The sequence below is a fragment of the Vidua chalybeata genome, chromosome Z (assembly GCF_026979565.1).
Source record: "Vidua chalybeata isolate OUT-0048 chromosome Z, bVidCha1 merged haplotype, whole genome shotgun sequence".
In the NCBI taxonomy this organism is placed as follows: Eukaryota; Metazoa; Chordata; class Aves; order Passeriformes; family Viduidae; genus Vidua; species Vidua chalybeata.
The window spans coordinates 45,219,691-45,232,715 of record NC_071570.1 but is presented as its reverse complement, the minus strand read 5'-3'; the positions used below and the strand labels follow the sequence as shown (position 1 = coordinate 45,232,715).

The 13,025-nt window shown below is 39.0% G+C and overlaps 1 protein-coding gene across 4 annotated transcripts in view; it reads right to left on the bottom strand.

Annotated features, from left to right (window-relative positions):
* IDUA (alpha-L-iduronidase) overlaps positions 1-13,025 on the bottom strand; it is a 55,698-nt gene that overhangs the window by 20,674 nt on the left and 21,999 nt on the right. For all 4 annotated transcript variants that reach the window (XM_053968712.1, XM_053968710.1, XM_053968711.1 and 1 more), the window contains 4 exons: positions 2,603-2,685; positions 1,903-2,010; positions 1,173-1,268; positions 415-617 (listed from right to left, as the gene is read on the bottom strand). In XM_053968712.1, coding sequence (XP_053824687.1) covers positions 415-617; positions 1,173-1,268; positions 1,903-2,010; positions 2,603-2,685 — 490 coding nt within the window. The remainder of the gene's footprint in view (positions 1-414; positions 618-1,172; positions 1,269-1,902; positions 2,011-2,602; positions 2,686-13,025) is intronic.

The following is a 13,025-nucleotide window of genomic DNA, read 5'->3' as shown; positions in this document are numbered from 1 at the left end:
TTAGTGGTAATGAGAAAACAGTGGTAAACATAGAGACATAACTTAGAGTCATAAACATAAAACATATTCTGAAAACATATTCCTTGCTGTGGAACCAAGCTGCTGTGGACCAACACAATTGGTATTTTTACCTCATCTACTACAGCATGTGCTACTTGCATGAGTTCCTCCTAGAATATAAAATGGAAAGTAAGTAGAAGAGTTGTTTCCATTTGGGAATTAGGCAAAGACAAATTTGCTTTGAGTTGAAGTCTTGTAACTGAACATCTTTAAAGTTTTTCAAGAATAGGTAGCCGTGCTTCCTGCTATAGGCTGGACACTCATCATCATCATCAACTTTGTAAATCGGAACAAAATATAACTTTGATTGAACTGATTGAAAAAAATGACTTTAAACTGAAATCTTGGACTAACCTTCTTATGGAGAGAGATGTAATCCAGCCTTACACCAGTCTCCCCTGTGAAGAAGTTGGTACCATTGTAGCAATGACACAGAAGACCCCAGCACATGGGTGACTTGGGTAAGGGATGGAAGGAATCCCCAGGCCCTCCAAATTTTAGAAAAGGACTGGCTGCTCTTAATCCTTCTGAACAAGCATCATAATAGTTGAGAAACCCTGTAAGTCCAAGCAGATGAATATATCAAAGATGGTAATTCAAAACAGAAACTGGATCTAAAACTATGAGAAGATACTATAACTCTATTATTTGATTTATTTGCAAGACCTCATGAATTGGGACTACCCTTTCCTATGCACTGACAACACAAGAAGACATCAGAACTTCAGCTGCCTTCACAAGGTGCTTCTAAAGGACTTGTATGAGCATTTTCCCAAAGCATGCAACTTCAGTGAGGAGTCTTTCTCTTATTCCACCCTGCTCCCCCTTACTGCTAACCTGTACTTTATATGCAATTAATGAACTGCATCTTCTTAGTGTAACTCCTGTTTTGTTTTTTCTGTGCCACAACCCCTGACACCCAAGTAGGGAATAAAGTGTAGCCAGTAACATGACCTTAGCAAAACAGATTTGGTATACCTGTCACATTCCTTATCATTGCTGTCTACCTTACTTCTCTGTCAGTGTAACTTACATCTCACTGTCACTCCTCTGCTCGTCCCATACACCTGTCTCACTTTGCCACACTCAGAAGTGCTCCAAAACATGCTCACCTTTTACTGTCATAGACACATTGTCAAAGTCATGGTGGTCTGGCTCATTCCACGTCTCAAAATTCCATTTAGCAACGTGCTGCAATCCATACCTATCTGTAGGAGAGGTCTCATTTATCAGTGAGCTGCATATCAAACACTATCAATAAGTTACTTATACAGACAATACTATTAGTTCAGGCTGCAGGTGAGGCTCAGCACCCAGAACTATCACTAGATCATTTCCCTCATTATTTTTAATAATGAGGGAAATGTAATTTGTGAGTTTCAAAATTATTTCTCATTTTTGATGAAATGCAGCAATATTTGAAAAAGATGGAAGGTGAGAGGGAGATGACTTATAGTTTTGTGATTAGGGCACTCACCTACCCTTAATTCAGGTTGAGCCTTCTGCCTTGTTAGAAATATTTGAAGCTGGCATACGAGAAGTGTTCACGTTATCATGCTCCAGTGAAAGCTGGTAGTTTGCAACCACAACAATATAAAAAGGTTAAAAGTCAGTCCTTGAAGGCAGGCCAAATGTGCTACCCAGAACACTATTCATTCTGGATGTTGGCCATGGATCAGACTATTATCCCATGGTCTCCATGGTCTGTTCTGGCATGTTTGTTTTCCAGTTTTGTGTTGAAATTCAGGGTCTTGAAATTGATCATAATACACAGAACTTTTTGAAGTAGCTAGAAAGGATTATGACAGAACAAATAACAAGGCTTTTCTTTCTTTAACTTACCTATGTATCTCCTGGCCAGAACAGTAATTAAGTTTCTCCACTGTACTACATGCTCTTTATCTTCAAAATCTAAAAAATATCCTGATGGATTCCCCATCAATTCAAATCCTAAAAAAGATATAAGAAATTGGTCTCCTTTTTTTGTGAATGCTATCTCATTTTTATTAATGAAGGGTTATCACATCATCTGAAACAAACTTGTTAATGAAGAAGCATAATTAAATGGGTTCTCTTTCTTGTTTCTACATGTTCCCACCAGAAATATTTCAGATTTGAGGTTACTCGTTACTTGTCAGTGACTACAGTAGTCAAAACTAATAGCTGTCAACATAAATGCAGGGCTCAGAGGAAACTTGAAACAATGGATGTTTGCATAAATTTATGGGAAGTTATACCTGGAATATCTGCTTCTCTAGCCCTTTTAGGTATACATCAATGGATACAATATTCTCTTCAAGAGATCTCATTTACAAGTACAACCATCTGAAACTGCCTTCAAAGGCAATGTATAACCAATTGTGTTGTCTTAATGGCTATAATATCATTTTGCTCACACTGGGACATGATGTAAAGGCAAATAAGTAAATAATGAATCTTTTATCAAAGCCAGCTTTGGAGAAGCTTTCTAAGAATATTCTAATGATTGTACAATATGGATGAACAGATATACTAAGCTGTGGAGGCAGGGAGCTGCCCTTACCTGGAATCAGCTTATTTTCCCACAGGTGATCCATAAGATTATCCAAGGCAGTAAAATCATAGTTAAGTTTGCCATTCACCACTCTGAAGAAAAAAAGGTAATAAAAATACAAGTGTAAATATTATAGCAAAAATAGGACTTGATTAGTAGATAATGAGTCAGATGGCTTCCTTCTCAAAATTTGTGTAAGACTTGGGTTCTTGGAATTGTACACAATATTCCTTCCTCTAAAGTAACAGGTATTCACCAAAAGCAAATCATGTCTCTTGACTAATCCATGCCCTTTACCTATTTTAGCAGCAATAGAAGCAACATAATATATGGATCTGCTTGCTGAATTCTGATTTTTCACAGAATATTAAGATTTTTAACTCTCTGATGAAGTAAAATTTACATAAATTTTCTTTTTTTGCTTAAGCTGTTTTCTCAGTTTCCATTGGATTACTCACTGCTAGGCCAGGTCTCTTCACACTGCCCCATATGCAGTCTTTCTTAATGTACTTCTAATCTGCAGTACATAGTATAGATTACTTAGTAGCACTCCATATGAACTTCGGTTCAGATGAAAAATTACTTTGTATCTTTCAAAGAATGCTGAATTCATGCACACAATGTCTGTAATTTTTACCTCATTGTAAGCATTTGCTTAATATTTCTCCTGTACTCCCAGGATCTCAGCCTGCAAATCTTTCATCCAGCTTTGAATAAATGCATTCAAAGAGTTAGCACCCTATGATGCATTACTTTGTGTCAAGGAATCTTGCAGGAACACAGGTACCAAAATGTGGACATGCACATGGATGGGAACACTGGAATTCTTTTATCCAGGGGATGAAAAATGACATTTGCAATTTATATGTGATACACTAGAAGATTTGCTGTAAATTCCTGAAAGGCTTTTCTTGCCTGGCAGAAACAAATACAAGGTACTATGCAGGTTAATTTCCCACAACTTCTGAACTTATGGCCTGATTTAACTGAAATCTGAAAGGGATGGAGAATTTTTGCCAGTATGAAGTGCCAAATAAGAATTAACAATGAATTTCTGTTGAGAACATTCTGTTAGTGTGATTTACTGTTGTTTGGCCCAAAAAAAACAGCCTTGGCGTGGTGGCCAAATTCTGGCCTCAGTATGACCTGAGCAAAAGGCTTTTTAAGCACTCTTGACATAAATCCAGCCTCGGTCACACAGTGTCACTGAGTGAAGCCTTGGCAACCCCTCTCAAAGCTGATTTCTCCAACCATGCCAGGGCACTACAACTAATTTTTCTGCTACAATGCAACCTGACCATTTATGCTGAAGTCTTGCCTGCTCTTTCATAGGCACTTTGCCTTTGCTTAGGTGGAAAGCTATACAAGTGAACTACAGATGCAATGCTGCAGGTATGATGGAAGGGGGAGAGGGGGAGAGACAATCAAAGTTCTTGCAACTGATCAGTGCTAGCATAGCATGACAAGTAAACAGGATTAGACATGAGAAGGGGGCCATCAGCAGAGTTCTTAAATCAATGCTGGGCTCTGTGCTCAGAGTGACAACTTGCTTATTTCTGTACTTCTCCATGCATTTCTGAGCCTCTTTGATGTAGAGGCTTTCTCTGTGCTTTATTCTTAGTGCATACAGTACCTTTCTTGTCAAGGAAAGGTTTTAGTGAAGAATCTGTAATATCAGTTCCAAATTCCCAGAGAATTAAGAAGGGCTGACAGAATTGCCTAGTGAATAAATAAGGGAACTATGCAACATGAAGAAGACAAATCTCTGACCAGGATCTAGAAGAGGAAGACAAGGCAGGCAAAGTAAGTGTAACATAAGCCATATCTACTATGCCAGGTTCCCATGTTGTGTAACAAAGCACACATTCTTAGCCTGGTCACACTCTTTTACCAAAGACCTGAAGCAGGCTTTTTCTTTTTAAAGTATATCCTACCACCATAAGTGTCATGTATGCAGTTGCTGATGAGCTTAGGGTTCCTGCCCAAGTCAAATGGTGCAGCTGTGAAAGAGGGAAATAGCAGAAAGAAATTTATTTGCTTTAGTATACTTAAAGTATTTTAAAAGTCACTGTTGAACTAAAGAATGGCCATTTGGACCCTGCTTTGTTTTGTTTTGTTTTGGTTTTTTTTTTGTGGTTTTTTTGTGTGTTTTGTTTTTGTTTTGTTTTTTGGTTTTTTTGGGGGGGTTTGGTTTTTTGTTTTTTTTTTTTTTTTTTTGGGGGGTTTTTTTTTTGCTTAGACAGAGGTTTAAAAAAATAGTCTGATTCCAAAGTTCAAAGACATTTTTTTTTTGCTAAAACTAGCTCTGCTCCCTCAGATCCATTAACTATTTCCAGTTGTACCCTGTGTTCTATTGAATTATTTGCTTATAGGCACACTTACAGTCAGTGTGCATAAGAATTATTAACTACACTGTCTTGTAAAAAGTTAATAATGCCATACAGATAAAAGCAAAGGAACTAGAGTCTTCCTGGCTTCAGTCTAAGGTCTACACAGTATTATGTGAAAATATGAGCATAAATAAGCATATAAAATGTAACCATAAATAAAACCTTCTGTATGATGCCTGTACACTTAAGATCCAGAACATTTACATTTTTCCGACTGCACCAATTAAGTAACAGATTTAAAATAGAATGCCATTGCCAACTGTGACTGAGTGCTGGTACACGAGATCTTTTGTTATGTGTGTAGGTGTAGAGGCACTTCTTATGTTCTTTGGCTGACCTGTCACTTTATAAGAATCTCTTCTTCTTACCAAGTGGACCAGACAATATGCTCCCATTAGTAAAATGATTACTTGTCTGACAGGATTGACACTTGCTCAGATTTTGATCTTATCTTTACCCATACTACATTCCTGATTTGAGATCAATGCATTTTTTTACAGCGTATACAGTACCACTAGAATCTGGGTTGCATGGTTGCCTGCCATGTAGTGACTGGAAGCCATGCTGACTGTTGCACTTGAGGCACAGAAACTGGTACTATTTACATATGTTCTACATGGACAAGATTGGCTCAACTGCCAGGCCCTTGTCAGGAGTGTTCTGAAGACAATTTTAGGACACTGAAGACCAGATCAAAACTGTTACAGGCACACGACAAGGTAAACGCGTGGTGGAGGATAAATCCATTGCCAAAGTTGTTCAAAACATCTTTCTACATCTAAACTGTTGGTGGAACATCATGTACCTATGATTGCGCTCTTGGCTGCAAGCTCACAGAATTTTACAATCTATTTTTTGCCTGCTCCTCTTCCAATCTTTCTGTCATGGTTTCTAGACACCACTGCCTTCATTTACAAGCATGCAGAAGGTTACATACTCATCATTTCATTTGACTGCTTGCAAGACTATGATTATTCATTGTTTTCTGTCAGGTATTTTGAATGTCAAGCAGCAATCACTTTCCTGTCTGTGCCTGGCTTTCAACTGTTCTTCAGCTGGGATTTTTCTGGGAAGCTTACCACATAGACCTTCTTCATCTTCAGTCATTTATAAACAACTACACTAAAGCACCTTTACTGGCATTCTGGCACTAAGGCCCATAGAAGCACCAGGCCTAAGGCTGCTATATTCCAGAGACTGTTGCCTGCTAGTGAGGAACCTTTCCAGTCTGTATCATGGTCTCAGTTCCAGAGCCATGTGCTGCCTCTTGGGAGCAACAATCATGCTGTGAATATGAAGAGCAGTGATGAGTACAGGGGGGTGTCTGCTGGTTGTCACAAAATCTGGTTGCTCCCTTCCTTGGAAAGGTTTGCTTCATGGGCAGTCCTTTGCCGAATCAAAGGCTACAGGCCCATCTTAAGAACTACCTCTTATTACTGAAGTAAAGTTTTTTCAAGTATAGAGGGAAATTCTTTTCAGGTGCATAGGTAGCAAGCACTAGACAGCTTGCCAAAGTGTTGTAAAGTACTCATGTTGTGCTTCTTATCCATAACACTTTCAGCCTACCCTCATTCACAAACTTAATCTCTTGGGAGGGCAGAGGTAAGACAGCTTTAGCTGTCAACACCTTGCATCACAGCCAGATCTGCTCTAGCTAGCACAGCTGCAGATACTACTCCTTAGCCTACAGTTATTGCTTCCCTCCTGCGCCCAGCATCTGTTGCTTCTCTTCTGCCCTGCACTGATCCTGTCCAGGAATATAGTTGCATGCCCTGGAAAACATGTGCATACCCAGACATTGAACCAAATATCTTATCTACAGAAAGGAGAGAACAAAAACCACAGGCAGGGAGTGTTTCCACTCCAAGTGATCTTCAGTCAAGTACTGAATCTCTGATAACAAGTCAAGCTAACTTTATCAGACTTTATCATAATGTACTGAATTAAATCTCCGGGTACAGGAAGCCACAAGGCTTCCTGTCAGTAGGTCACAGCCCATTTAGGAATAAAAATGTACCAGAGATACTGCGTTGAAGAGGGCCTAAGATTAAGGATGGCTGGGAAATACCAATATACTAGAACAGTACTCATCCTGACATTCTCATTCAGCTAGTGTGGTCTCCCTTTTGTGTTTCTGGCAAACAGAGCTACCATACACACCAAAAGCTGAGATATTTCAGCTTTCATCATTATCTGAGAACAGCCTCTTTGGGCAGATTGGCCATAGTGACTGGCTAACACCACTCCCACAGCAGCATAGCCTGCTGACATCCTCATTGGGAGCTTCTACTTGGAAAGACTGCTCACCTAGTTGCAAATGTAATCAAGAAGCAGGGACAGGAAACTGGCACAAGGTGTTAGCAGAGGAGAGATGCAACTCACACCTGTAAAATTTTTCATCAGGCTATTGGCCAACCTCACACTTGGAAGGTGGACTCCATGAAGGAGTCACCTAAAAAACCCCTTTCTCCATTGAAGGACTTGATTTACATTCTTACAGAAGCAACAATGTGTTACAATCTTAGAGAAGCAACAATGCAGTCTAAGAGACTACTACCCTGCTATGGCAGTATCTAGTACCTCTGCTGAGATAATCATTATATTACATACCACTATTCATCTGATAAAGATCCTTAGCTGTGTGGCAGACCATCTTTGCCCTTCCTTGTAAGGGGGTTCCTGCAATCATACACTCTTGTCCACTGTGTCCAGGTCCGGGATGTGGACCAATGGTAACACGATCACCATGTTCTTGTTAACTGTAAATATGCATGATAATTAAATTCCCCCTCTCAAGACTAAATTAAGTGAAAACAGCTCTTGAAGTAAGTGACTACTATAAAGAGTGTTCATAGATACAGTGTCCCAAGCAATTGCTTACCACCTTTCTAGAATCCATGATGCCATTTTAGGGATTGTAAAACTCCAGAACACACACAAGAGTCCATCTACCCTGGAAAGGGCATCAGTGTCCAAAGTCAAGCTGTTCACTGCAAGCAAACAAAAAACTTCCAAAGGTTCCCACAACAGTAACAACTGGGGCAACGAACAACAGTAATCTATGCCATTTCAAATTCTTGTTGCTACAAGGTACTCCAGAAGGAATGGTTTCAGAATTGCCTGTCTTTGCTTTTAGCCAGAACAGGCTGTTAAATGGACACGGAAGTATGTAAGCTCAAAAGGAAAGCATCTACAAGATGAAGGTCAAAAGCCCTGGACAGAAAATGTCAGCAAGTTTATTTTTTTTCAGAGCAGAAACTTGTTGCCCTCCAAAGTGCCTCTTACAACACAAAAGGATCCCACCTCCTTAGTTTTTCTAACTACTTTTGCTGCTATGAGGAATGAAATGAAGCCAGTTTAAAGGTCAGGTTTTTACAAAGACTTTGTTTGCTCCAAACCCACCAATTGTCTTCATAAGCTTCTTGTTCTGCTGAGTACTTAAAAAACCTCTGGACCTTAAAAGCAGATCCTAAGGGACTGTGAGCACTACTGAAATGTTACCTCAGAGTATAAAAAGGCTGAATAGCCCTCATTAACATTCACCTTTTCCAGAGGCTGAATTCTCAGCAGTTCTCTCCAGGTCTCAGCAGCTCTCTTCAGGTCTCGTCAGTGTCAATCAAAAACCCTACTAGTCTGGTATTTCAGGTTTAAGTACAAGGTCATTAATAACTAAGAAATTAGTAGACTCCTGGGTTATTAATAAACAACACTTCCCCCTCCTGAACTGAGTGGAAGCTAACAATATAATACTAATTCACACTAGAGCTGCTTCTACCATGTTCTTGCTTCACTCGCTCTCAATTCCTATGATCATTACAGGTAAAGTAAATTGGCTCCGTTCACAAAATCCCCATAATCCAAAATAATCACTATAACTTGACAGTTTTCAGACTCATGAACACTGATTCTTCCTCCCTGATGGTCGCCAAGCAAAGCACAGCCTGTGCTTTTCACATGCCTTGCTGATCAAAAACCTAAATCAGAGGCTTTTTGGAAGGCCAAAGACTACCACACCCACACTAAATAACCCGTATATTTTACCACTTCTGTGTCTATTTATTGTCATTAATATTTTTCTTTGCATTTGCTTCTCAGCTCTATCATTTGTGTAAGCAGGGTTGGAAAATTTGCTTGCTTTACAATTAAGGCACAGCCTCTGCACAGAAGCACAACGCCCAGCACTTCAGTCGGTGGTGGCCCACACTTTGCACAATTCAGTCACCCTATAGCAGGAATGAGTCAGCCCCGCAGTAACAGGAGGATGCATTACAAAATCACAGAGCCAGGCAGCATCCAGCCTTTGCTGATGTCACAGCTTGTCATAGTTAATCCATCCACACAACTAACCAGCATGGTACATGCGCAAAAAGAAGGATGGGTATGAATCCCTGTGACTTAAGAATAAACCACTTCAAAAATGGAGAATACATCAGCTGTTATTTACTGGAAATCACTGCCTCTTCTACAAGCCAGCCAAGAGGCTGTGCATTCAGCTGAATACTTCTATTTTTTTAAAAACATAAAAATAGAATTGACTTTGGTTTATACAACATAAGCATCTTTGCTCTTTGAAATCAGCAGTGTTTGACCTTCACCTTGCAAAGCAACTCACAAAATCCTTGCTGTGATCTGGCTGAAATTCACAGGCACAGAATTGCAAGCAAACAATGGATGTTTTCAAGCTGATGCTAATCATGGTCTATGATTTTCCATTTCTTATTCAGCCTGCTTTTGTGAGCATAGTCTCAGTCCTTCTTTCAGCAGTGAGCGTGCTGTGCGTGGGGGGAAGGGAGAGGCAGACAAAGCACCAACAGCTTCCTGTGCTGAGGTGAGTTAGCATCGGAAAATATTGTTAAGACTGTTGTGTCCCCTCTCCCTCCCACACCCGTATTCCCCATTAAAACAAATTCCAGATGTAAAAGAAGAAACAGGCTATAGAAGCAATTTAGGCCAAGGTATATGCTATTTTAGTATCTGACCTCTAGACATGTGAACATAGCCAATCAGATCACCTAGGCATGGACAATTCAGTGTCATGAGACCTTGTGATCCCTTGTTCAGGTTTGCTATGTTCACATTAATTTGCAAAGGGACCAATTAAATAATAAGGTGAAATAGCAGAAAATGCTTTTCAGCTGATTCTTCACTACAGATTTAAAGGCTTTGCAAGTGACTGAAAGGTTCAGTCACTGTATGTGAGCTGACTGCTAGAGGATACCTTTCTGATTGAGTTTGATATATGAAACTGATTGATTTCCTTCTGCGTAACACTTGGCTACAAGGAAAATGTTCACTGTGGTTTGATATTGCCCTTGATGATGGAACTCCAAATAAAGTCACCTATAAGCAAGAGTTTTGAAATGAGCTGACAGGGAGACTAAATCAATAATGAAGACTAAAGATGCACGAGGAAGAGAAAACATAACCAAATGCTAAAATTAGCTTACTTTAAGCATATAACTTCTTTTGGCACTGCCTGGGAAAGCTGTCACTGACCTTTTCTTCCCAAGCAGTGACAGAACAGTTCTCTGTATGCATCCAGCATTCTAATTCAAGTACACACAATAGCACACCTTCTGAAATGAGCCTCCATGGTACATATTTGACTTACTACTTTCCTTTCTGTTATTATCACCTCTTCATGTTCACATCTTTATTTGCTGTTTATGTTCCATCTATTATTTTGCCTGCTAGCTGTACAAGGAAATACAGTCCAAAAGTATGTGACTCCAACCATATCACAGAAAATAACTTATTTACTGTCGTGTAAACGTAACACTGAGAGGGAATTATTGCCCTCCCTGCTGCCAAATATGCAACAAGAACCAAATTCACCAATGCTTTACTCAGTGTGCTCTTGCAAACACTTTGCTTGCTCATGCACATACTGTAATTGGACCTGAAATTTTGCACTACTGCACAATGTACTACTTTAACCAGGTATTTTAACTTTTTCCATTCTCAAAACTTGTTTCCACTTGCCAGGATGTGTAGTAAGGAGCATGTAAATGGACAAACCAACAGTCTAAGAAAAGAAAAACATAGAGGTAAATAGTTAAGGTGTGAAGATTTTCAGCTAGATTTCTCAACTGATGTACTTCTTTTACATCTAAAATACAGACAGCACGTGGTGTCTGATGAAGTCCAGCAGCTGCTCGATCTATTTTGCGTATCAGATGTAGTTTCAGGTGTGCCTTTCTCTATCAGTCCTTGATTCCCCATGGGCAACTCTATGTCACTTTGCAAAATGATACCGAGTTTATTTTCCAACTTATTAGAGTTTAATAACTTCTGATGGTAAAAAGGCACAATGAAAATGCCTTCCATGTCTTGTTCTTAATCCTGAACAATTTTGTGATGAGTTGTTTCTGAGTACTTCAGAACTGACAAACGACCACTATAAGACAATCTGGAAAGTGCAGCTTTTTAAATGGCATGCCAGTGTCTGCTCTTCACTCTCAAATATAAAACATAATAAACTTCTTACAATTAAGGAGGTAAAATTAGCCAGTTGCATTCATAGAGTTTTATATGAGATGCAAACCTAAGTCTCTATAAACTGAGATCTGATAATTCTATCTTGAACCTGGGTTTGGCATTACAATTTAGACTAGTGGTGTATTATTATATACAGTACTGATAGCTCTTACATTCCATGATCTTCATGTTCGTGTTTCATCCTTTTTCGTCCATTCCTCCCCCATCCTGAAAAACTTCCAGTAATATGAAAAATATCTCCCCTTTCAATATAAAGAGGCATTACATTCTGTGTTTTTGAAACATGAGAATTTCCTTCACAATGCAATAAGAACTCACCTATTTTCTTTGCACCCAGAAATGGGTTTTCAATATCCAGTTAAGATTACATAAAATTTCAAGGAATGGGTGAACAAGCTCCAGAATTTCAGAGAGACTATCCTTGCTACATTAAATTTGCCTCTATGATATACAAATATCAGTAGTAACATTCATCTTCATCAATAAGCAGGCTTTGGTTCTACAGTTCTGGCTGTCTGGAGATGAAACAACATGAGTTTTCCTCAGAAGGCAGGAAAGCTCAGACATTTTACACCCAGTGTCAGATGATATATGTAAATTCTTCCTGTATCTAAGATTTATGAGCTCGACCCCCTTAATTATTTATTTCAATAAAAATGCTTTTTCAAAGGGGAAGTCTCAATTAGTGACCATTGAAAACTAAGCACTAAGTGTAAGGACAGTTCCACATACTTCCTACCCTAATTTCATTTAATACTTTAACAGTATTTTTTCATCTAATTGAATTTAGTATGTAAAACCCCTGAAAACCCCAGTTAAAAAGACTGTAAAAAGCTATGTCAGGACTGCAATTCTATTTGAACTCCACAGAGTGTAACCAGTTCTATTAAAGCAAAATAGCAGAGATGTGTAAGAAGTCAGAGGTTACCAGCTTCTGTAAGGTAATGATTTAAGGTTTATCTTTTATCTGTGATTATAGTCTACAGGACAAAGATTTTTCAAGTGGTAGTGTTTATTTATATTATCTCACTGTAAACATTATGAGAGCAATAACCAATTGGCCCGCACTATATCATGATACAATTTCTAATCTACTCTTACAGAAAGCTGTGATCCTGAGGTACTGTGCTACTGGGTGCTGATACAAGAACTGTTGTGGAACTACTGCAGCTACTTTGTGCCTTTGGTAAGTGCTAATCCATTGGTTCTGTGTTTATAGTGGGAAATAGAAAGGGGCTTGCATGCTAAATGATAGCCTTCCTCAATTTTGAATATACAACTCTGCATTGAATCTTGCAGATCTCAGTTTCTCCTGGAAACTGTACAACAGGAACTACAGATGTTTTTGTTAAAAAAAAAAAGTCAATAACATGACTCTCTGCTTATACACATAACTTTCAGCTGCACCAGGCACTTGTCACAGCTAGAGAAGGAATGTGGAATGCAGTGGATTGGAAGGGAGTGGATGCTAACTTTCAGAGTGCCCATCTTTCCTATTAAAATGCAACCAAATGTGTGCTTTTTAGGCACATCACCTGCTCGCT